General features: G+C 39.9%; 1 protein-coding gene across 4 annotated transcripts; it reads left to right on the top strand.

The window, feature by feature from the left end:
• Positions 1 to 1,433: 1,433 nt before the first annotated feature.
• On the top strand, positions 1,434 to 25,951 carry CCDC198 (coiled-coil domain containing 198). Of its 4 annotated transcripts, XM_034937621.3 has the most exons (7): positions 1,434 to 1,798; positions 4,227 to 4,309; positions 12,152 to 12,238; positions 13,642 to 13,740; positions 14,550 to 14,709; positions 19,549 to 19,671; positions 23,645 to 25,951. In XM_034937621.3, the coding sequence occupies exons 1-7, from the start codon at positions 1,576 to 1,578 to the stop codon at positions 23,878 to 23,880; spliced, it is 1,011 nt and encodes a 336-aa protein (XP_034793512.1). In that variant the 5' UTR covers positions 1,434 to 1,575; the 3' UTR covers positions 23,881 to 25,951. The 4 variants fall into 4 exon arrangements, with proteins under 4 accessions (XP_034793512.1, XP_008955272.1, XP_003831715.1 ...); XM_008957024.4 differs by lacking the exon at positions 19,549 to 19,671; XM_003831667.5 differs by lacking the exon at positions 19,549 to 19,671 and having other exon boundaries at positions 13,639 to 13,740.
• Positions 25,952 to 26,173: the final 222 nt, after the last annotated feature.

The raw sequence follows: 26,173 nt of genomic DNA, 5'->3' as shown, positions 1-26,173 counted from the left end.
GTTAGTTCGCAATACATTCCCCTGCCCTTAGAAATACTTAAACTGATTGTACTAAAAAATAAATCTTACTAGACCTTACTCAAGTATTATTATCCTTGTAATTAAGCTAGTCTGTTTACCAGAGGCTGTTTTGTTTGCAGATACTGTTAATATATTAGTCTTTACTTATAAACCTCTCTGCTGCGGAGAAAATGATGTGGAAAATGCAAAGAGAGTAAGGGAAAAACTAAATTCAGGCATCTTTTTAGATAAACGTGATTGTCTACCAAGACTTTCCAAACATCACCTTAGTCCCTTAGGAAATGGTTTCTGCAAAGATGAAAAATAAATTTTCTTTTAATTTCTTTATGGAGATGTGATGAAAACACAAGTAATCTGTGCTCATAAACAATTAGAGCTTGAAAGTTAGTCCCACTTCTAAGTATAAAGAATAAAATAAAAATCACCCATAATCCCACCATTCAAAAATCACTACTCAATATTTCGGCACGTTTCCTTCCAGTCTTTTTTTCTACTTTAAAAATCATAATAGACCAGGCACTGTGGCTCATGCGTGTAATCCCAGCCCTTTGGGAGGCCAAGACAGGTGGATCTCTTGAGGTCAGGAGTTCGAGACCAGCCTGGCCAACATGGTGAAACCCCTTCTGTACTAAAAAATACAAAAATTAGACAGGTGTGGTGGTAGTAGGTGCCTGTAATCCCAGCTACTTGGGTGGCTGACTCAGGAGAATCACTTGAACTGGAGAGGCGGAGGTTGTGGTGAGCCAAGATCGCTGGGCTTGGGTGACTCCAGCTTGGGTGACAGAGTGAGATTCTGTCTCAAAAATAAATAAACTAATTTAATTTAATTTTAAAACATAGTAAATAGGTTATCTTCAAAAACTCAAGGTTTACTTAGACCATTTATTCAAGAATTTTTTCCCCTTATCCCCAGGAAAAAAAATTCTATTATCCTCCTGTCCTGCAATGTATTCACCCCCTTCAAAGGCAACTCAAGTCATCGACAGAAAAATCAAATGACGCTTTAGCCGCTCCGCTGCTTTCTTTCCTATTTGGGGGATAAATTCTTTAATTAAATTAAAGATTAACAAAGCCTTGGTAATCAGCATGCATCCTCTTAATTGCAAAGATGGCTTAGCTATTCTCAGCAGTTAGTTTTTTTACAAAGGTACTTGCAATGAAAGGGTCAAGTTTAAGACTTCTCTAAACCTCTGCTCTACATCTCTCTCTCTGTTAATAACCTTCCTGGTGTTCGATATTTGTTTAATGATCAACAGTGGCTTCTATTCCTATCACTGAGTATTTCAGAAAGTAGCATAACCAAGTCAATGTTTAACTGGATTCTTTGGGTCTGAAACGGCAAAGTTGAAGGGAAGTCTCCATGGAAACCAGCCTCCCAGGAAGTGGCCAAAAGGGTTAGTGTGCAGTGAAACAGAGCTAGACGGATGCCATGAAGGAAATGACTGCTTTGTAAAGCGAGGGTAAACTTCTGAAATGCTTTGATTAAAATAAGCTATATTAAAGACCCCAAAACCACTTCCCTCGCAGCTTTCCTCTGAATGTCTTTCACATGAAATGGGCCTGAGTCACTCTAAGACTCACCCTAGGGTGATCAAAGTAGCACCTTTGCAAAACAAAGAGGTAGAGACTCCCTCGGCTGGCCATGTGGACTTTGCATTCAATCAGAATTTGGAAGAAAAGACTTCATATTCACTGGCAAGACTGCAGGACCAGAATAAAGCCTTGGAAGGGCAGCTGCCACCTTTACAAGAAAACTGGTATGGAAGATATTCTACAGGTAAACATAAAACCTAGCATGAGATGTGTGTATCTGGACCAAGGAGCATTATTAATAGATTTATCTGACTGTCTCCATGATCTCAGAAAGTTTCTAAATTCCTGAAATGTAAAGGAATTTAGGCTATCTTTGAAAACTCAAACAAATCTTTCAATGAGGATTGAACGTCAATTGAAAGTATTCTGGGTGCATTAGAATGGGAGTATAAACTGTACAAAGGACTTTTCACTATTCCATATGAGAAGGATAAATCATTTTGTTTCAGCTCAGTTTGTAATACTTTCAATGTTTATACCTAGTTTTGCCAGACCATTAAAATTATATAGATACTAGTGATAAATGATAGCAATCGCGTTTCAGTTAGATTCTAAATTTAAATCATTCTCTCCAGTATAGCTTAATGCACCAGACTTTGTGGTTTTGAAAGCAACACTTTAAGAGTGAGTTAATTCTAACATGAATTTTGAAACCACCCTAAACAGTATTGATTTATTGCAGTACAGAGGAGTGGATGAGTCACCCTTTTCCCAACCCCACATTCTCCATGGTCATCTGCAGAACTAACAGAATTCTTTCCCATTATGATTGGAAGCTCTGAGCCTGAAGTGGCCATAAATCCTGGGATATTTTATAAGCCATGTAAAATGTTTTATGATGACCACAATGATAATTAAACAGACATTCTCACTTAGAAAAATATATGTTTATTATATACATATATATATGTATATTGTTTTCCCTTTTCTTCACCTTCTGGATCAATAACACAAATAAGTTTCCCTTATTGGATGCCTTGTTCAGAAAGCCTCACATTCTCTTTTGGTACCTAGCAAATCTTGCCTGGAATGATTTTTCATGGCTATTGTCTGCAGAATTGACAACGTTTGGTTGTTTCCATATGGCCTATTTTTATGTTCTTTATGTTCTTCAAGTTCTTAAGCACATGGATGGGAATTTTCCCCTTAGGAATTTTTTTATGATAGATAGAGGGATAGGTGATAGACATGATTTAGAAAATGGAGCGTGAATGTGTACTAAGAGTATGCAATGCTCCTATTGAGGAATTCCCTTTTTATCCAAACCCCCACTGAGAGTTTTAAGATTTTGGTGACAGAGAGAGACTCTGTCTCAATTAAAAGAAAAAAAAGATTTAGGTAACTGAATAAATGGTGAGCTTATGTCTGAAGTGACAAAATCACATTAAAAATAAATAACAAGATCATGAGAATCCTCATGATCTCCCATATTCTCACCCCAGCTCCATCAAATACCAAATCGAATGACCTTGGGCAAGTTACTTCATCAATTTTTTTCACTTGTAATCAGGGGTAAAAATAAATGCCTGACACAGCCTATGCCATTTGAGGAAAATCTAATTAAATAATGGAGTAATGTCACTAAAATAAAAAAAATAAGGATTAGTAAGCCTTCTGAAAAAATAGCTGAAAATACTTACATTTTTAAATCCAATATGTTTGTTGTTTCCATCCTGCTCAATATGCTGGCATCTTTTCAAAAGAAAACAAGGACATAGTTTCCATCCCACTAAAAGTTAGGGAGAACAAAGTCCTTAAAGTGGTTATTCACATGTCTTAAGGAGAGAGATGCATAATTGCCCAGGGATTTTTCCATTTAAAATGCAAAGTGGGACTGTAAAATAGTCTATGAAACAATCTAGAAATCAGAATGTGTCCAGATTGTTAAAAGGGAAGGACAAGAACTTCATTCATGCAGCGCTGGTCATGGTAGCACTCCCAAGAGCTCAGGATAATCAAGCTGGAAAATAAAATCCACAATGGATCTGTTGAGCCTCTCTGTTTCCTAATAGAGGCTTAACTCTGTATCCCCAGCTTGTTTCATCAGGAAAGAATATTGATATGCTGTATTATAGTGGCAACCTGTGGAAATTTTTTTCACTAAAGGGGCTATTGAATTGTGTTCACACATACTCCATTTTTTTCTCATCTCTGTATAATCACCTATCTATCTATCTATCATCTATTTCATCTAAGAAGATTGTTTTCATTTTTTAAAGTTATATATTTTTCTGATGTCTTATGTTTCAGGGAGGAGATTTTATGGAATTAACATAAGTCAATAAATTTCTATTTTCCAGGCCAAATTCTGTTTGAAAAATATTTGCAGTCAACATATTGGTAATTTTGTAACTCTCCCCCTAAGTATGAACCTGAGTAGGAAGTTAGGAGAGCCGATATTAAATCCTGGGTCTAGACTAAAATAGTGTCATGTGCACTAATGTAGGTTCCCTGCTTTCTGTGTTTCATCTCCACATTCAACCCACAGGTTAGACATATATAACTGAAAAGGTACAAAATTGTGTTGACAAAGTCTAGTAACTAATGATTGCCTGATTTAATAGTAAATTATATTTAATGTTTTATTCCTGTTTCTTCCCCAATCCTTCAAGCATCCAGAGACATGTATTTTGACATCCCACTGGAACACAGAGAAACAAGTATTATTAAAAGGCATCCACCCCAAAGACTTCAAGTAAGATGAATTTAAAAGGCTTCATAAGGAATTTCTTGGATATAATGGTAACATCCCTTTTTAAACTATAATCATCAAAGAGGGATATTGATAAGGACCAAGCTATTAATGAGAATGTTCTTAAAGAAAAATGTCATCAATCGCAAATACTCTATTACTTTAAGATTTCCTTTAGCAATGATTTCGCTTTTAAGACCAGCCACCGAAAGAAGCTAGTAGCAAGGACATAGATACCATGGAATTCAAGAGGCTTGAATCTAGCACTGATTAGTTGGGTGACTATGGGAAAACAACTTGTAATAAATAATAACAGCTACTACTATTTAATTACACCCTACTACAAGTCAGATACTATACTAGGCAATTCAATCTATGTCATTCATTTAATCTTCTTAGCCACCTATGAAAAAGGAAGAATTATCTTTGTTTTATACATGCTAGTCAGAGAGTTCAGTAACTACCCCCAAAGACTCACAGAGGCCAGATATCAACCAGGTCTCTAAAGTCTGTACTCTTAACTGTCAGCATAAGTAATTTCTATAGTCCTTCTATCTTTAACCTTTTATTGTTCTAGATGTTAACTGGTTGTTTAAATTCGGGACACTGGATTCCAAGGAAGCAAAGCAAGAGCTTTAAACGCATTCACCTCAATAAATATTTAATGGGTTCTCTGCAGCTAGCTATACATTTTAAGAACTCTCAACCTAGAAAGGGAATGGCTAGATTGGAGTGGTCCTTGAGAATGACCATCATTGGAAGGAGGGTTTGGGGCTCTCTTGTGAGCAGGGTCTATCACTGACATTTGAAGCCAAATCCCACCTGCTACGCAATTCACCCAGATGCCTGGACCAATCCCAGGGGTATTGGAGCTCATTTGTTGGGGATTATTTCTGTTTCAGTTGGTTTTTATTTACCTGTCTTCTGCAGAAGCTCACAGCCATTATTTGAAGTGACTGTATCATTTTGTCTCAAAAGAGTATCTTTTCCCAAAATATTAGAAACTATAAAATCATTATTTAGATAAAGAAAAATAAAATGAAATATAACAAATTAATATCTAATTTACAAGTTTTTACAAATCCTCTAGGTAAACAGGACAGTTTTAAAATGTGTTTTATTCCTAAATCAAATACTTCCTTTCAAAGGATGAGTTTAATACATGTTTCTGTGAAGCCTCTAAGCTGATTAGTTCAAATAGAAGATATTACTCTAGTGAAAAATATTTGTCTAGTACTTTATAGCTCACAAGTACTTTTTATATCTATCAATCCTAAGCAAAGGAGGTTAGGTTTTGATTTTCTCAATAGTCAAACAAGGTCAAAAAGAGAACATTGGTATTTCAGAGTCAAACACTGCACCACCACCCCCATACACACACACCCTAACCAACCATCTTAAAAACAAAGAATCAAGACAAATGAATTATTTCAGTGCAAAGACTATGCCTTTTTTTTGTTCAACTTTTAAGTTCAAGGGTACAGGTGCAGGATGTGCAGGTTTGTTACATAAGTAAATATGTGCCATGGTGATTTGCTGCACGGATCATCCCATCACCTAGGTACTAAGCTCAGTATTCATTAGCTGTTCTTCCTGATGCTCTCCCTCTCCACCAACCCTGACAGGTCTCGGTGTGTGTTGTTCCCCTCCCTGTGTCCATATGTTCTCATTGTTCAGCTCCCACTTATAAGTGAGAACATGTAGTGTTTGGTTTTCTGTTCCTGAGTTAGTTTTGCTGAGGATAATGGCTTCTAACTCCATCCATGTCCCTGCAAAGAACATGATCTCATTCCTTTTTATGGCTGCATAGTATTCCATGGTGTATATGTACTACATTTTCTTTATCCAGTTTATCATTGGTGGGCATTTAGGTTGATTCCATGTCTTTGCTATTGTGAACAGTGCTGCAATTAACATACGCATCGATGTATCTTTATAATAGAATGATTTATATTCCTTTGGGTATATACCCAGTAACGGGATTGCTGGGTCAAATGGTATTTCTGCCTCTAGGTCTTTGAGGAATCACCACACTGTCTTCCACAATGGTTGAACTAATTTACACTCCCACTAACAGTGTAAAAGCATTCCTTTTTCTCCACAACCTCTCCAGCATCTGTTGTTTTTTGGCTTTTTAATATAGCCATTCTGATGGGTGTGAGGTGGTATCTCATTGTGGTTTTGATTTGCATTTCTCTAATGATCAGTGATGTTGAGCTTTTTTTCATGTTTGTTGACTGTATGTATGTCTTCTTTTGAGAAGTGTCTGTTCATGTCCTTTGCCCACTTTTTAATGGGGTTGTTTGTTTTTTCCTTGTAAATTTAAGTTCCTTGCAGACTCTGGATATTAGACCTTTGTCAGATGGATAGACTGCAAAAATTTTCTCCCATTCTGTAGGTTGCAAAGACTATGTCTTATTCAATCTTATGTCTTCAGCCATTAATACTTAATATGAGATCCACAAAGGTTTGTGAGTAAAATGAATGAGTAAATGAATGACAGTGAGACCCATCATCCCTGCTGGAGGGGGGATAAAGCACTCAAAGTGCACTCCCTGCTACTGCAGACCTGTAATCACTGTATTAGAAGTCTGTACCATCACTGTAACACGACTGTATTAGAAGTCTCATTGACTAGTAAAAATAACTAACATGATTAATCAAAGGATATAGGAATGTTTTATTGAACCAAAGATCTGGGAGACACCTAAGCTTCAGGGAAGAATTATACCTTGGAACCTGAAATGCAGAGCTCTCTCAATCCCTAAGTTCTTCTCTGTGCATTTGCTATACTCTTTCTCCCCAAAGATCAGTTTTTTCTGTTCTTCAGGTACACAATGAAATATGGCCACCCTGAGCTTGTATCTTACAGTTCCAGTCAAATGGACAGATTGGCCTTTTTGACTCCAATTCCAGATTCCTAGGAGAAAGGATATTGGCTCAGCTTTGCTCATGATTTCAGCTCTGGTCCAATGAGCTATGGCCAGAGGATATGCTCATGCAGTAGATATGTGGGCAGAGTCGTCTCCCCTGTAGACTCTGGAGTCAGCTCCCAGAGAGGAGGGAAATCACTAGAAACTTGGCAGACACTCCCAAAGAGATCAGCTATAATTATCTTCACAAATGAAGCTCAGCACATTTTCCAGCACAAATGAGTTTTTGAGAGAATAATACATGCTGGGTCCTCATGACATGCTAATTAATAGCCTAATTTCTGCCAAAGAAAATTCTAAAATTATTTTTAATTATTAAACCAAATCTAATTGTATGCTAAATTATTTGAGTTATATTTTTGGCACCTTCTACTTCCTAAACATCTACTCCTCAAATAAAGAGCAAGTCATGAACTAGCGTTATCCAGCCTGGAGCTGAGAGGCTTTGAGAGCCTCTGCCAGAGAACTCCGAACCAAACAGGCCTTTTTATTGAGGAGTTGATTAGCACTGTCCCCTCTGGCCTGATCACCTTCTTATCCAACCATTTCAGGTCTAGCTTAAATTGGAGGTGTTTCCCCCACACATATAGTGTGTCCTCAGATGATCTCCTTGGATAACTCCCTCATCTTCAAATATTTGTTCAAATCTCACTGTCCCTATAAGACCCACCCTGACCAATCGATCGACATTGCAACCCCCATATCAGCACTCTTGAGTCCCCTGGCCCTTCACCAGATTCCCAAATCTCCTAGCAGATGCTTCAACTGATTATGCTGATCATTTGTTTTGTTTGAGAAGTCAAATAATCCAGAAGTCTTTAGACAAATGATACTTATAAAGTGAAAATAAGGTGTCATTCTAACCGATTCTCTAGTAGTTCCTTCCATTGTGTTCTCTTTGAAGATGATGAAGTGAGGCATCTCACTTCCTGGGCAGGGAAAAGGAACATGCACACAAACCCAGAATTCTGAGGCAATTTCATCTGACTGGTTTATTTAGCAGAAGCCAATTTCACCAACAATTTTCTGCAGTGCTTCTCAAATCAAGTGGCAAAGGATTTAATGAAGAGATCCCAGTTGCAATGTTAGTTGCTGCCATCTAGTGGCTTTTGTGAAGGAATAGTGTGATTCCTTGGGCTCTTTTCAAACGCCAGGGAGAAACTCAACCTGGAGAGAGTTCTTGAAGATATCTACCACTGAACCCTTATTAGAATTGTGTGTTTAAATAGAAAGGCTGAAAATAGAAGAAAGAGATATGTGATAACTACATATTTATACTATCAAAGCAAAAACTTGGTCCATGAATTTATGGATAGATGAGTTTAATAAAACTAAAAATTCTTGGCTTCTTCAGACTCAATTTTTCAAAAATATTCCACATAAAAAAATCCTCCATAGTCTATTATGATGTCGTTCCTTTATTCACTCAAGGCAATGTGGAAGTCAATGGCCCCCAACCTAGAAAGAAATCATCAGAATCCCTGGGAGAGTTTTGAAAATATTTATTTCCAGGACATACCCCAGACCTGTTGAATCTCAATCTCTAGTGAATGGGCCAAGAATTTCTTTTTTTTTTTTTTTTAATCCCGGAAAAGTCTGATGATAAGCCATTTTGGATAACATATAGTGCAGAAAAGAGCTTTAGATTTGGAGCTGGACACACTTGCGCTTAAATCCTGGAGATGCCACTTTCTAGCTGTTCAACCTTGGACAAGTCAGCAACCTGTCTGAAATGGGGAATCTTCGTAATTATCCACGGAGTTCACATGAAGATTGAATGAGATTACATATTTATAACCCTGGGCATGGCGTGCAGTAATGGCTGTGAAGGCATATAGGCCTAATGAGAAAGAACCAAATCCTGAACACTCTCCATGTCCAGAGGATGGCACAAATACTTGTTCTCCCCAGCTTCCAGAAATCCCCCTTCAGTCATTCCTGATTCTTCCTCCCATAGGTGCCTTGAGGGGCTCCTCTCCCTTGGCCTCCCCTCCCCTTCTTCTCCTTCCCCTTTTCTTGCAGTGTTCTGACTTGATCAGCAGCTGCCCTTGTGCCAGCAGGTCCCATTTGCTTTGCATCTTCATGTCCTGCAGAGTTAAGAGCCAGGGAACAGACAAACTCCTCTTACTAGGATTGATCTCCTCTCATTACATCTTTGCTAAGTTATGTTAAAAGACCCACTTCCTCCTCTGAGGTGAGAATGGAACAGAGAACCACTTCCCACCACAAATGCAAATTATTACCTGGTATATATCTAACTTAAAGATGAGCTCTTCCCCCTTGTTGTCTCTTCTTTGTCTCCACATCCTTTGCCCTTCTTCTCTTCCTTACCAGGTCTACTTTGGGCAGCTCCAGCAGAAAGGACTGCTGGGTGCTCTCCAGTCCAGGACCAGGGACCTAGAAGTGGTTGTACAGGGAAGTAGTGGGGAACCCAGGTCATGCTCCCCATTACAAGTGCTGAATATCCAGTATCTATCTTCCGTGGTTCCACTCTCTCTTTTTATCCTGGTCACCTTGAAAGCCAAGTTAACTTCCAAATCTACCCCCTTAATAATGCAACAAATCACACTAAAACTAAACCATTTTAAAGTAAATTAGCATGTGCCTTCAGCGTTGGACTAAGGTGGGAGTAGGGCTCACACTCTTTGCTGCAGCATGATGTCCTCATGGTTTTCCTCCGACTTCTTGAGCCATCACTTCCCAGTCTCCTTGGCCAGCTTATTCCTGGGCACCAGCCCCACCACTGGAACTCCTGGAGTCTGCAGTTGTTGGCTCTTCTCTTCTCACTCCTGACCTTGCCCATGACCTGGGCTTCACTCATGCTCTACTCTGGGATTATTCCCCAAAATCTCCAGCACAGACCTCTCCTCCCAAGCTCCCTGTATAACTCAACATCTACACTGGCCTGTCTTAAAGGTGTCTCAAACTCAATCTACTGCACACCAAATTTGTATTTTCCTTCTACATCCTACCCAAACTAGGTCTTCCTCTGGATTGCCCATCACAGGGTATGATAACACCCTCCATTCATTGTACTGTGCACTCTATTCCCCTTTACTAACCATAATGAATCTTGTTTGGTCAGCTTTAAACATTTGTAGAGCTCATCGATTTCCCTCTCTCAACCCCAGCCCATCATCTTTGTCCTCTTAGCTGATCTCTCCACATCCATAATTATTCCTTTCTAGTTTCCACACTGCAGCCAGCGTGACCTTTTTAAAAAAGTAAATGTAATCGTGTCACTCCTTTGCTTAACACATGTCAGTGTCTTCTCATTGCTCTTAAGGGACCACTATCTTAATGGCCTGTCAGGCCCTGCATGACCTGGCCCCTGCCTCACCTCCCAGCTCATTCCAAGCTGCTGTTTCACTTACTGTAAACTGCAGCCAACCGATTTCTTTCCATTCCTTCAAGAGATCATGATCACCCCCCACCTCAGGGCTACGGCACAACTTAGTCCCCTAAAAACTCCCAATCTTCCAATTTCTACTGAAAAGGTACTACCTTAAGGCACTTTCTTGAACTGCCTCCCTAGCCCTTTCCCTCCTGCCTTAGTTTGCTAGAAGACTGAGATCAAGTTGTCCATAGGGTTGGTTCCCTGTGAGGCCTGTGAGGAAGATCTGTTCCACGACTCTCTCCTAGCTTTAGGTAGTTTTCTGGCACTCTTGGGTGCTGTTCATTGGCTTGAAGAACCATCACCCCAACCTCTCTCTTCATCTTCACATCGTGTCCTGCCTGTGTGTGTCTGTGTCCAGATTTCCCCTTTTTAATGAGGACGTTATCATATTGAATTAGGGGCTTGCCCTACTCCGGCATGACTTCATCTTAACTAATTATATCTGCAATGACCCTATTTCCAAATAAGTTCCCATTCTGAGGTATGGAGGGCTAGGGCTTCAACATATGAATTTTGTGGGGAGGCACAATTCAACCCCTAACACACCCTATTTTTCAGGTGGAGTCCTTCAGTTATGTAGTGTCATAGTTCTGCCCTGCAGATTTTTTCTGCCCTGCAGGTTTTTTCTGCCCTGCAGTGTAATTATCACTTGAATAATCACACAAGCAAAAGTACATCTATTATGCATAGATTGTAAGCTCCATGAGGGGCCACATCCATTTCTGGTGACCGTTGCATCCCCATGTCTGGCATGTAGCAGTCATTAAGTACTCACTGAAGGAACACATAAACTCTGTGGCCCTCCACGTTCCCCATTGCATGTCAATGTCAAGAGACCAGACTTTGTCTCCCAAACCTGCTTGATCACTTCTCAGTGCTCAGCTTCTAAGGCAAGAAGGGCTGGAGGCAGACCGGTTGACATGAATTGCTGCCCAGTCTTAGTGACCCCCTGAAATGCCAACATGATCTCCCCTATCAAGCCAAGCCCCTGCTAGAAAAGGACATCTCTAAAATGTGTTAGCACACTGCAGTTTCATTTTAAATGTGTCTCATAATCACCAGTGATTACTACTAAGGAGCTTCTCTAGAGATCTTAAAAACAGATTGCTTCCCTAAGGGCTGGAATAGTTCAGCTGGGTACCTAAGGGATGTGTGAAATAAAATAAATTCCTAGTGCCTCTTTTATCTCTAATATTCTAAGATCCTGGTGGTTTGATAACTTTGGACATGGTCCCTTAATGCAGACAGAAGAGTATCTTAGTCTCCTAACTCTCTGACCAACACTTAGATCCATAAGGCACTGCCGACAGTGCACTAGAATAATAAAGAACCCAGATAGGTTGAAAAGCCCTTTGTACCAATATAACTGTAATGCTGTTAGAATCACCTTTCCTGTATGTTCTCAGAAATAAGTGCCGCTTTTGCAAAGTGTTAAGATAATTTAATGTCTGGCTTTTCTGTTTCATCATCTCATGGCATGAGGAATGCTGACTGCTCTAAACGTTGAACTTCTAGAAGCTTGAACTCATTGACTTGCCACGAGTAATTACTTCAGGAAGACTCCTGAGCCAGCGAGAAGCCAGGACAATGCACAAAGCAAAGGTGAGCTGCAGCAGTAACCTGACAGGGAGGTGAACTGGGGGTGGGCGACACAGGATTGGGGCACTGGAGCACACTGGTCCTTTCATGCACTCTCTGCATGGAGGAGTTCAAAGACAAATCAAACTGTTAAGTCATTCAGAGTGAGAACTTTTCAAAGCTATTTATTCTCTTCTGTGCATGCCTCCAACTGGCAGTGGCTGTTACCTCTTGCATGCGCTCTGCACCCTTTTCTGCTTTGTGTTGAAAACCAGGGCAATGTAGATGAGAAAAGACTTTTACTTAGAAATTGGTGATTCTGAAGTTTTCAAATCTGTGAAAAATTCAGCATAAGTCCTCCCTTTCATTCCTCCCCTCAGTTTAAAACTTTTTATTCTCAGTTTGCAGGAGACATCTTATCTACAAGTTATTCCTGACTTATTCGACACAACCTCACCATAAATTAATCCTGGGAAATGTCTTCTGTGTATCTTTTCCCTGCTATGCACTTTTAATGTGGACTAGAACTCCCCTCACATAGAAATGAAAACTCGGAGGTAGAAGCAGATTTTCAACACTTTCCACTCCTAATTTGTTTTGGAGCTGGCTAGGTGCTGCTGTGTGGCTGGCTGACTTGACAAAGATGTCCAGGTGCTGTCACATCCTCAAGCCCACGTTTGTGGTGCTGACAGCATCTGTGGAGATGGCCCCTCCCTGAGGTTCACATCAGCTGACAGTCACTATCCACACAGCAACACAAAAGGTATTGTCAAACACATCACCTTTCCTGGCAACAGCACATGACAAATGAAGGTATATTGACCTCTGGCTGCCCTCAATAACCGTCTGCACTGTCCCACTGGAGTTTATGATGCACCGGCGGGGAGATGTTCAGAGTCACAAATAATCAACTTCAAATCCTCCCTAAACTGCAATATTCTCCAAGGCTTCTGCTGGCATATGGAAATGCACTCTATAGAAATAGGTTCCATTTCACCATTCAGCAGCTTCCCTCTCATTTCATAGCCAGCCAATTACTCAATGGTAAAAGAGGCAGGGAGAAAAACAAAGGTTTCCTCAAACCAGAAACACAATTCTGGGGAGGTGGTAATAAGCATCTGTTTACAAAGGAAGTGATATCTTGCCAAAAATGAGATGTGGAAAGATATTCCCATTTAAGGTTTACAAAACTCTATAGCAACCTAAAAAACTACATATATACACATCAAAGAGCCACTTCATTCATTGATAGTGGCACAAAGGACTTGTCAGGGACACACAATAGTCCACTTTTGTCATCACAAGATATCTCTATGGGTTATGACTGATTAAGATCTGACTCTGTTTCAAAAAGGATCTAAACTTGTGAATTGCAGAGTCAGTAACAAATTACCCCATACTAACAAGTGTGTTGTCTTTCATAGCAGGTACTAGAAAAGAAAATGCAAACTCCAATGTATACTTCTGAGAACAGACAATATTTGCATAAGATGCAAATGCTGGAAATGATCCGTAAAAGACAAGAGGTAAATACAAGGAGAGAAGAGTGTCATATTTACCAAATTTTCATCACATAATCACTGCCCTGACACATGAATATATCAAGCATAGATAGCCAGTCTTTACTTAGCATTTTAAATTTCGTCATTGAGGCTGAAAGTTCAACTACTAAAGCTGAGAAGAATCAGGAAGATTCCTTCTGCTGATAACCTTGTTGAGTCTTTTCTAAGTTTGTATCTGTGTATCTGTGTCTCAAGTCTCCATTTTTAAAAACAGTTTGCTCCTATGACACTCTGGACGTAGGAAAATGGGGCTAGATCATTTTTCTTGGTTTAGTGAAAGGAGGAGGGGGTGAGTTGTTCTTTATTCTGATACCTATGCCTCTCTCTATAATTCTTGCCACAGAATAATCTAACAAAAAAGACCTCTTGTAAAAAAAACAACCAACCAACCAAACAAACAAAAAAACCCTTTACCAGTAATGCCTGTAACTGTCATATTCCAAATTCCTCCCTCTAGGAAATGAGCCTTTAGTTACTGCTCTCTGGAACTCCAATCATATCAGCTAGCTGACAGAAACACACTTTTGTAAAGGTCCTCATCCTAATTGAGCCATACCTTTTTGAGACTGGGTGCACTCACCTTTCTCTTAACAAGCCTGTCAATAAATAAAGTTCCCATACCTTCTAATAGGAAAAAGAAAACCATGTTCTGGTTAGAGGACTGCAGATGTCTACAGATAAGCACACAACTTGCAAAGTGGCTGATCTGTTGATCTAGTCTGGTGAAAGTAGCTTGGGAAGAACATTGATCATTTATAGTTGATGATTTTCAGGCCCAAATGGAGTTAAAGAAAAGTCTTCATGGAGAGGCAAGAATTAATAAGCAAAGTCCAAGCGACCATAAAGCCAAGAAAACCCTTCAAAGCACCCCAAGGAATGATGACTATGACCTTCTAACCATGTTGCCTGATGAAATCTTGAACAGAGGTCCAGGTGAGTCAGGTACAATTTTTTAGTAAAATATTTCAAGTGTTTTTAAAACTTCATCAAATAAACTACCAAGGGAAGGACACGGTGAGAAGACAGCAAACAGCTTTGAGCTCTTGCTGAGATTTTTACTTCCCAGAATATAGTGGGCATGTTGTCATGTAATTTTGGATGGCTGGGAGGAAAAGACAGAAGCTTAAGCTTGGTAATTAAATGTCTCTTTCTTTGTATGGGTTTAATATGCTTTGCATGCTTCATTGCAAGCCTTGCCTCATCCCTAGAAGGAGAAAAGGCAAAATAGCCTCATCTTGTGGTTAGAGAGAATGAAGCATATGAAAATATATTGCCTGCAGTCACATGGCAAATTTGCTTCAGCAGAGGTGGTACCATACGCAGACACTTGTCTTCCCGACTGCACCCTTTTCTGTGCAGGTCAACTCTCTTTGGCACATTCAGAATTTCTAGAATGAATCACTGCCCAACCTAAGCTTGCTGTTCCTGCTGATCTACTGGCTCAGTGAACCAGGCCTCCAATGTCACTCTTCCCTATCTCCCTACAGCTGGTCGGTCACCAAGCCCTGCTGATATCACCTAGCAGTAAAATCTGCCCTTTCTCTTCCATTCCCAGTAGTATTGCCTTAGGTATGGCCCTGGTCCTGTTACACCAGGGCTCCAGCTACAGCCTCCTGACTTGGCCCCTCCCATTAGGTCTTACTGTCCATCCATCAATGATTCACTTCAGTGGTTCTCCATGTGGTCACCAGACCACCAGCATCAGCATCACCTGGGAACCTGTTAGGGCCCCAGCCAGAGTAACTGAATCAAAAACTGCAGGGGTTATGCCCAGTACTCTGGGTTTAACCACCCCTCCAGGTTATTGTGATTCCCTTAAAGTTTAAGAAACACTTAACTTTAAGTGATTCTTAACTCTACTCAGTAATTAAAGTATTACCACATACAAGCATCATCAGTATCACCTGGGAGTTTATTACAAAAGGCAAAATTGGAGGTCATACCCCAGACCTACTGAATGAGAACCTGCATTTTATCAAGATTGCCAGATGATTCTCATGCACACTGAGGTTCTAGAAGCACTGCACTAACATCAGAGTAATCTTATAAAATGCAAATCTGACCATGTCACTCTCCTGCTTAGAAAAACAAGCAGGATTCTTGTCAGCTTAAAAACAACATCTAAACTCCTTAACATGGAGCTAAGTGTGGTGACTCATGCCCATAGTCCCAGCTACTCAAAAGGCTGAGGTGGGAGGACAACCTGAGGCCAGGATTTCAAAACCTAGCCTGGGCAACATAACAAGGCCTCTGTCTCAATAAAATAAAATAAACTCAACATGGGATCCTAAGACATTCAGGATCTAGTCGTTGCCTACCTAGCCTTTCTAGCTTCATCTTCTGCCACTCTCGCACCCAGCCCCCACATTTCAGCCAGGCCAAATTGTTTATGCTCTCAGATCGCTCTATGCTTTCTAATGGACAGGCTTGTCTACACCTTCTACGCTACATTGCCCCACCAATTAGAGCCCCATTAAGTTTTCCTTGTTTGTATTTCCCCAGGGCAAACCCACAGTTGAAATTTCCAATATTGTTCACACACACAGATTGCTGTGCTGTGGGCCAAATCCCCACATCAGCAGGACTGACCCACCACTGAGAGAGCTGCAGAAAAGCTGGCTATGTCTCTGTAGGTCTTGAACTTCTAAGATGCAAAATTGCCTGCTGAAAGAGACACTGCTCCTACTTGGAGAAACAAGATGCTCAATCAATAAGTTAATTAAATAAGAAAAGGCTGAATAATTGGAAATCTACTTGGGGCATCTATTTAACCTATACTTCCAAGTCTCAGAATGAAATATCCTTTGTAGTCACATAAACAATTTTTACCATTTAAACCATACCTTAAAAAATATACACAAAACAACCAAGAAAAAAAACCTCACCTAAAATTAGACATTTAAGAGTCATCACTTGAGAGCACGCCAAGAAAAACCAGCATTGGCGAAGTCCTTGGAAGATGTCTCAGACCTGGAGGGGACCAAGGAGAAACTGGCACATGGAGAAAGGGGTTTTCCTCTGTTTTCCTGATGCTTTTTAAAGCTGCTTCGTTTTGTTCAAGCTAAGGTTTGTTGAGTGCTTACTATAAGCCAGGTACTGTGGTTTGCCTTTAATATGCATTATCTCTTTTAATTCTCACACAACCTAGAAGGTAGGAGCTACTGTTCGCCCCAGGGTGATAGAGCCAGAATTCAAGGTCAGGTCTTTTTGACTTGCACTCTCACACAGCCCCACCAGGACACCAAGGACTTGGAACTCTGTCAAGGACAGCTTTGGAAAAGTTTGCAAATGTGGGGGTTGTGAGTCCTTGACCTTATTTACAAAAAAGGCTGCACTCTGCGACTTCTGAAAGGAAACTTAAAGCAGCTGGAAGACTTTGGAGCTCATGTTCTCCTGGAAGAGATGGAGTGTAGAGAAGGGAGAATAGAAGGAGTAACTCAGGCAGGAACCAATTCAAGTGCCAGTCAGGGAGGCGTAGCTGCATTAGTAGTGCACAAAAGCTCGGTTATGAGCAGAACCACCTGAGGAGCTTCTCAAGAACACCCAGTCATGCCTGTAATCCCAGCACTTTGGGAGGCAAAGGTGGGCAGATCACCTGAGGTCAGGGGTTCGAGATCAGCTTGGCCAACATGGTGAAACCCCGTCTCTACTAGAAATACAAAAATTAGTCGGGCATAGTGGTGGGCATCTGTAATACCAGCTACTCGGGAGGCTGAGGCAAGAGAATCGCTTGAACCCAGTAAGCAGAGGTTGCAGTGAGCCGAGATCATGCCACTGCACTCCAACCTGGGCGACACAGCAAGACTCCATCTCAAAACAAACAAAAGAAACACCCAGTCCTGTCTCCCAGCTTCATCCTACCGAATCTGAATCTCTAGGTTGAAGGTGAAAGAATTTTACATCTTAAAAGTTTCTCAAGTGATTTTGAACATTAACCAAACTTAGATGGACTAGATAACCCTTGAGAACTCTTTCAACACTTTAACCGTATGAGAATCTTTTTCTTTGTAACAACTCCTGTGTGTGTGTGTGTGTGTGATACACGTGAAAAAATGAGCCTAGAAAATGTAGATTTTGCTAGCATGAAATAGAGAGGGAATTCTAACTCTTCCTATTATAATGACATCATAATTAACTAGACTTTTAGAATAACATGTCTGCATCAACTCACTTGCCTATTGCTGAAGTTGTTGGAAAGAGAAGTAAGGCAAATATCACTGGAAATTTGTTTGATGATAGAGAGATTACAATGCCTACAAAGGATATCATTCTGTTCTGTGCTGCAGTGTTCACTGTGCAGCCCTGTACATGTAAAAGTGTAGGATACTGGGATAATAATGGACACAGCTAGTATTTACAAGTGCTTCTAAGAATTTTAAATGCAGCATTTAATCCTCATATTAACTCTACAAGGTGAAAATTATTACCACCTCTCTTCTACAGATGAAGAGACTGGGTCCAGAGAGGTCCAGTCACATGTGCAAGGTCACAGCCAGCCAGTGAGAGGTGAAGCTGCTCAGGCGTGCACTCACGGGGCACCTGACTCCTGAGGCGACAGCCTTCACCTCTGTGCTCGGCATTTGTCCTAGCGATGATTCCTTTTTACTTATTCCCAGAGAGCATCTTTGATTTCTTTCCATGCCTTCTAAAAGTAGTTCGCTTTCTCCTACAAATGGAGTGTAGCTAAGATCTTACACTTACATAAGCATTCTACTATCAGGGTCTGGTCATTAAGGTTCCTCTGTAGCAGTCTCCTCTTAATGACATACTGGCCCGTTCTTGTTCCCTGTTGAAAGGTGAAATGAGGGTTGTGGCTGTCTTGTGAGATAAAAGTCAGTTGCTGCTTTCTACTGCATCTTTAAAATGAAATCTCCCATGCTTTACATGTATTTTACATACATTCCTATAATAAATTACATATACAATCATATGACACAAATGATATATAACGTACACATAGTGAATGTCACTCTTTTTGGTGTACAAGTCTATGAGATTTAATGTGTTTCTGTGGCTCCTACCCTTTGCTGAAGCTGTGACATGAATGAACACAGAGGGTGGGAAGAGCACTGGAACTGACCTCAAAGCCCTTCCCTGAGTCCCAGTAGTGCATCTACTAAATGGAAGCTCCATGAAGGCAGGGACCTTTTCTTGTTCCTAGAATAGTACCTGACACATGATAGCCTCTCAATACATATTAACTGTATATTTTTCTATATAATTTTATTCTAGAGAGAGAAAGAATATAGCTAAATTCTAGTTATTTAACCTCCAGGAACCTCAGTTTCCACATCTGTAAAATGGGAATAAAGTTATTGTATACCATGTAAAGTTTATGTAAAAATTAACATGTATAAAAGCACACATAAAATGTAAAGTGTGGCCAGGCACTTTACAGGCCATAGCTCATGCCTGTAATCCCAGCACTTTGGGAGGCTGAGGAGGGTGGATCACTTGAGGTCAGGAGTTTGAGACCAGCCTGGCCAACGTGGCAAAACCCCGTCTCTAGTAAAAATACAAAAAATTAGCCAGGAGTGGTGGCACATGCCTGTAATCCCAACTACTGGGGAGGCTGAGGCACGAGAATTACTTGAACCTGAGAGGCAGAGGTTGCAGTAAGCTGAGATCACACCACTGCACTCCAACCTGGTCGACAGAGAGAGACTCTGTCTCAAAAAAAAAAAAAAAAGAAGTAAAGTGCCATACAAATGTATGGGAATATAGACAAAACTGAAGAAGGATAGAATTGATGTCTTTTTTTTTTTTTTTAAGACAGAGTTTCGCTCTTGCTACCCAGGCTGGAGTGCAATGGCATGATCTCGGCTCACCGCAAACTTCGCCTCCCAAGTTCAAATGATTCTCCTGCCTCAGCCTCCCGAGTAGCTGGGATTACAGGTGCCTGCCACCACGCCCAGCTAACTTTTGTATTTGTAGTAGAGACGAGGTTTCACCATGCTGGCCAAGCTGGTCTCGAACTCCTGACCTCATGATCCGATTACAGGCATGAGCCACCGTGCCTGGCCACAATTGATGTCTTATAGTGAAAACAGTCATATGCTTCAGGGATGTGTCACTTTGAATCCATTATTTTAATGTCAGCTTCAAAATTCTGGTCTTATCTGGCCACCTGCACTCTTTCTATAAAGAATCTTGTTTTATTTTATTTTTTTATAGATTTTATTTATTTATTTATTTATTTATTTTGAGATGGAGTCTCACTCTGTCGCCCAGGCTGGAGTGCAGTGGCACAATCTCTGCACACTGCAAGCTCCGCCTCCTGGGTTCACGCCACTCTCCTGCCTCAGCCTCCCGAGTAGCTGGGACTACAGGCGCCCGCCACCACACCCGGCTAATTTTTTGTATTTTTAGTAGAGATGGGGTTTCACTGTGTTAGCCAAGATGGTCTCGATCTACTGACCTCGTGATCCGCCCACCTCGGCCTCCCAAAGTGCTGGGATTACAGGCGTGAGCCACTGCGCCCAGCCTGTTTTATTTTTTAATATAGCTCTGTATGTGAAATTCTGGGTTTGATAGAGTAGTGATACATTTTTCTGAAACACATAAAACACACAACCATCAAACAGTTTTCATGCTTTACGTGATTCTTCTACTACCTAAATCACTTCCTATTTTTCCCACTGACAGCTGTTGCTTTCCTCTCTCCCTAAATTAATTTTGGAGTAGGATACACTTTCCTTTACTCTGCTCACCCGAAACCCATTTAGGTTTTTAAACACTGTGTTTTTATTTTTTAAAGTCTATAAACCACAGAGAATTAAACGAGGATTTATAAAAATGTAACAAGTAATAAGAAACCTAGCTCAGAAGCTCTCAAATTTTAATGCTGTGTACACAAAACTATGTATGTAATACTTTATGAGTGACAAAGGATTGATTTTCAAGGATGAAACTGAATATTTGAATTTTGTCTCATACTAACATTAGACCTGAATTTTCATAACATCAATGGTGTTGTGGGACTTAGGCTATCATTAATATTTCACTAGATCCCACCACAAACAAACATTCCCCTTCTGTTTCAGAGCTCCTGCCGATAGCTGGATGTTCTAGAAAATTCCTGTTCCCAGTCTGAATGGTGCCTCTGGTAGTTCTTGACTAATTTGCAGAGCAGAGATGATTGGCATTCCTGAGCCCCAGTGAATGGGGCCTTTTTTAGGTCCTAGTTACCAATACTTCCCATCTCCCAAAATTCTCTGATTGCTCGTTTGTTTATTCATTTATTCATCTATTTGTTCACCAAATATTTATTTAGCACATACCAAGTGCCAGGCATTGTGTGGTCGTTTCATTGTATGGTGATGAGCCAGGCAGATATGGTTTCTGGTTTTAACAAAGAGATGTTTAACAAGAGTATAACAGGTAGACCTGGTATCTGTGGAGTCAGGGAAAGTTTCCATGAGGAAGGGACATTTAAACTGAGATAAGAAGTAGCTGGATAAAGTGGGGAGGAGGGCATGTAGGTGTGAGGACCATGGGTGCTGGAATTTTGAAAATGGTAATCAACCACAGCATGTGCAAAAGTCCTGCAGTGGGAAGGAACACGATGGACTCTAGGTGAATGAGAGATTCAGAGAGTAACTGGAGATGGTTCTGGAGACATGGGCAGGGCCAAATCACAAGGGTCTTGTAAGCCATGTCAGATAAGAATTTCAAACTCTATCTTAAAATCAATGGGAAGCCACTGATAAGGCAGGAGAGTGGCATAAGCGGTTCATATTTTTAAATGTCACTCTGTCTACACTGTGGAGAATGGGTGGGAGGGGAAAGTAAAAGGATGAAGGAAGACCAATTATAAGGACACAACAAAAGCACAAGTGAGAGATGATGTTGAGACCAGGATAGTGGGGTCACGATCAGGATGAAGAGAAGCAGCCAGATATGAGATCTTTAGGAGACAGAATGATCAGAATTATCAGGTGATAGGTTAGATGTAAGTGCATGGAGAGGGTAAGGAGGCCAGGTAGATTCCTGGGTTTCTCTTGAACAATTAGGCAGACAATGGGGTAAAGTTAGTACCATTTGCTGAATTAGGGTAGCCAGGAGCAGAAGCAGGTTTGTGAGAGAAAGAGAAGGTAGGGCTGCATTATTGCCAAGTAGATATCAAAGTGGAGGTGTCCAGTTTTACAAAAACGTCCTTTGTAGCTTAGGAAAGAGATCAGGGCTGCAGACGTTAAGATGGTTATCTGCCAGTGCTATCTAAATAGGCAACAACAATCATTATAATAGTATTCAAGGGGAAAAACTGGTAGCCTCTCACTGAGGCCCAACAAATCACAAGTCATGAATTCTCACATTAAAATGCTTGTTTCCAACTCACCAGGCTGTATACATTAAATATGTGTAGCTTTTGTATGTCAGTCATAGTTCAATAAAGTAGTTTTTAACAATATGGTGCACAAGGTAAAAAGAAATACTTGATTTTCTTATATAATAATACACAACTTCAGATATCAAGGGCTTACATAAACTATGCCAAAAGATTTAATAAACAATCATCATTAAGATGACATCCAAAAAGTTATGGTCATTTCAACCAGTCTAGTGGGAAACTCTGGGCTTTGACCTAGGATTTTTGTTTCAGCTCCAAAGTGGTTGGGAAGATTTTGTTTTCTTAAAAGCCAGCTTTCCTTGAACAAAGCTCCTGTTGCTTTCTGGAGTGCCTTATAAAGAATGCTGGGAACTGCTTAAATAAAAAGCTAAGGTAAATACATATGCACATAAATAAAATCCCAAACTAAAAATAAATTGTCTCTTTTAATAAAAAATATAAAGTAAAATAGAATGCCAGACTCACTGAACTTCCCAGTACTATGGGTCTGGAGAACAGTTTAGACATCTCTTTCTAAAAGGCTGCAACAGGTGATTCTGCTATGAAGCCAGAGTTGATGTGAACGTCAGAAGTATATATTATGTGTCTAGCACATAGTAGATGTTCAACAAAAAGCACTACCCAATGTCACCTGTGCAATATTCTTGCCCAAAATGTTTAACCTCAATTTAATAACCAGGAAATAATAAGGTAAGCTGAAATTTAGGATCATTCTGCAAAATAATTGACCTGGATTCTTTAAAATGTCAGCATTACATTAGGAAAAATGAAAAAGACAATGAAGATGGAAGAGGAAACAGAAGAGGAGAAAAAGGAGGAACGGTGATGGGGTGTAGAGATTGTGGGAGAAAGAAAGAGAAGAAAAGGGTAGAAGAGTATTCTTGAATTAAAGGATACTGAGACGAGAAAATAAAATGCAATGTATGATCCTAGATTGGATCCTGGACCTAAAGATTAAAACACAAACAGCAAATAAAAAGTAGTTATAATGGGCATTATTGTGACAACCATGGATATTTGAATATAGACCATATATTAGAAAACAGTATTATATCAATGTTAAATTTCTTAAGTGTAATAATTGTATTGTAGTTATGCAGAGAAAATGCCCTTGGTCTTAAGAGATTTGTAGTGATATATTTAGGGGGGAGGTGACTCTGCCACTAATTTTCAAATGGTTCAGCTGAAAAGTATGCATAGATAGATAGATATATGCATATATATGATGAAAAAGTATTGTGGCAAAATGTTGATGGATGGGGTATATAGGTGTGTGTTGTATTATTGTGACTTTTGGAAGATTTAAATCATTTAAAAAATAACAACTAAAAAATGTTTAATGCTTACAGAGACACCAGTTGAAATGTGTATATATATATTATATATATATATAATTTTTCAAACTGTGTATATATAGTTTGAGAAACCACCAAGCAGATTATTTATTAAGCTAGGCACTTAATAAACAAATAAATCATTGCTAAGGGAAAAAATTAAAGAAACTTAATTTTTTTGTAGGAAATTCAAAGAATACAGAATTTTTGAAACATCAAGCAGTGAATAACTACTGTCCCTGGAAAATTGGCAAAATGGAAACATGGCTTCATGAACAAGAGGCCCGGGGACAGCTTCTCTGGGACAGTTCCAGCTCTGACTCAGATGAGCAGGGGAAAGATGAGAAGAAGCCACGAGCACTGGTGAGGACCAGGACAGAGAGAATCCCACTTTTTGATGAGTTTTTTGATCAAGAATAAGAATACTATTCATTAACCTAGAAACTGAGTGCATTGAAAGCTTGTTTTACTCTCAAAATCTTCCAAACTGATATATGAATTACTTTGAGGACAGCAAATCACTTTGGTAAAAAGAAATGATATCTTTAGAGTCTTATGATTAACAAGTCCGTCACATGTGCTGTTAACTATTGCTGCATAACTAAATGCCTCAAAACACAGGGGCTAACCAAGAGCCATTTTATTGCCTCACTTTCCTGTGGGTTGCTGAGTTCAGCTAGGTGGTTCTTCTGCTGTTCCCTTTTGAAGTCTTTCATGTCATTGAAATTGGACTACATTTGGACTACTAAGACTGGAGTCATCCAGAGGCCCCATTAGGACACTGACACAGGGGGACCTTGCCCCCTATCCATGTAGCCTCAGAGCATCTGCATATGATCTCTTCAGCAGGACACTGCAGAGATTTCTCTCATATGAGCCCAGGGCTCCCAAAAGCAATTGTCTCAAGAGGAGGAAACAGAAGTTGCCAGTCTTCTTAAAAGCTAGTCATAGAACTGACTTTGCATCACTTCCACCATATTCTGTTGGTTAAAGTCATAGGCCAGCTTGGAGTTAATGCAGAAGAGGACTACACAAGGGCATGAGTGCCAAAGTGTGGTCCTTTGGGGTTCATCTTTGACATTTGCCACCTCACCATGTTTTTAAAAAGAAAATTAGATTACATAAAACAAATAGATGGGCTGGATGTGGTGGCTCACACCTGTAATCCCAGCACTTTGGGAGGCCAAGGTGGGCAGATCACTTGAGGTCAGGAGTTCAAGACCAGCCTGGCCAACATGGTGAGACACCGTCTCTACTAAAAATACAAAAATTAGCCAGACATGGTGGCATTCGTCTGTAATCCCAGCTACTTGATGCGGAGGCTGAGGCAAAAGAATTGCTTGAACCCAGGAGATAGAGGTTGCAATGAGCCAAGATCACTCCACTGCACTCCAGCCTGGGCGACAGAATGAGACTCTGTCTCAAAATTAAAAAACAAAAAACCAAAAACAAATAGATGAAAAAGTAGACTGGAGACAAATAAAAGTGAGTTTCTAAAGGAAATTCACAGTAATGCTGCATTAAACACTAAGCTCACTTAGGTCACTTTCTAGTGAGCTAACCGTAACAGAGAGCCTACAGGATACACGTGAGATAATGTCACGTGTAGAAGATCGTTGTGAATTAAAGTTCAAAATTAAGACTTCTTAGATTATGACGTAGATTTTAGAGCTCCTTAAAACATAAAGCGAATCTTATAAATGTTCAATTCTAAAGTTATTCCACTTAGAAAAATTAGCTTTTGGGACAATTTTTAAGAACTTTTGTGTAAAATGCAGCTCCATGTTTAGCATAATCTAAAAATAATTTCAAGCAATCCAGAATCTTCCAAGAATTTATTAAAGCTTTAAAACAAAGCAAAACAAAAAGACCCTTTTGTGCCTTATATGGGAAGACTCCAAAAACAGAAAAAAATAGAGGAAAACACCACTTCAATTTGACATTCAATGCATTCACATCAGAAACTAAGACGATAACAAGCCTGAGATGTCAGGTGATAAAAATTCATGTTTCTTCCAAGGACAGAAGGCTATTAGATTGTCCCAGGCCATATCTATTCCCAGTTCTTTGTGAGTAGTCTTCTTACTTTTTCTGTGGTAGGTAAGAAGCATATTTCCACCAAAAGAAAGCATGCATTGTTTGACTAGCCAGCTTTCTAGAAAAAATGAGATCCTTGAGAGGATAAACAAATCCAACCTATTCATGGTGTCCTCACTTATTGTGGTCAATTTGGAAGGCTTAAAACACAAAAAATGGGATGGATAACTTTGAACACTAAAATTAGTGGAGCCAAAGGCACGTCTTCACCATTCTGTTATGTGACTTAAAATTCAATTTCACGAAACCCACTTCCACAAGCTTAATGAACTGTGAGCTACATGAGGGCATAAACCATGTCTTCTTTGTATGGTATTCCTGCTTCCTAGCATGACAGCTGGCAAAGAGTTTATCATTAAATGTTTGCTGAATAAATGAATGTGTTGAGTTGACTAGTCAATTAGAGAAACACTTGTTTCTCTCCAGCTATGCAGTTGCTCACCCTCATTTCCATCATCTCCCAGGAGTCTTGGATAGACAAGGTTGATTATATAGTAAAGAAAATGACTTTTTCTTGCAAAAGCTGTTGCCATTTATACATCTAAATGAATGGCCAAAATTAAGCATTGCCTTGGGATACAGGAACTATGTGTATATGCCAATAAGGATGCCATAG

Source organism: Pan paniscus, chromosome 15 (assembly GCF_029289425.2).
Source record: "Pan paniscus chromosome 15, NHGRI_mPanPan1-v2.0_pri, whole genome shotgun sequence".
NCBI classification, from domain to species: Eukaryota; Metazoa; Chordata; class Mammalia; order Primates; family Hominidae; genus Pan; species Pan paniscus.
This window is presented reverse-complemented; position numbering and strand designations above follow the sequence as displayed.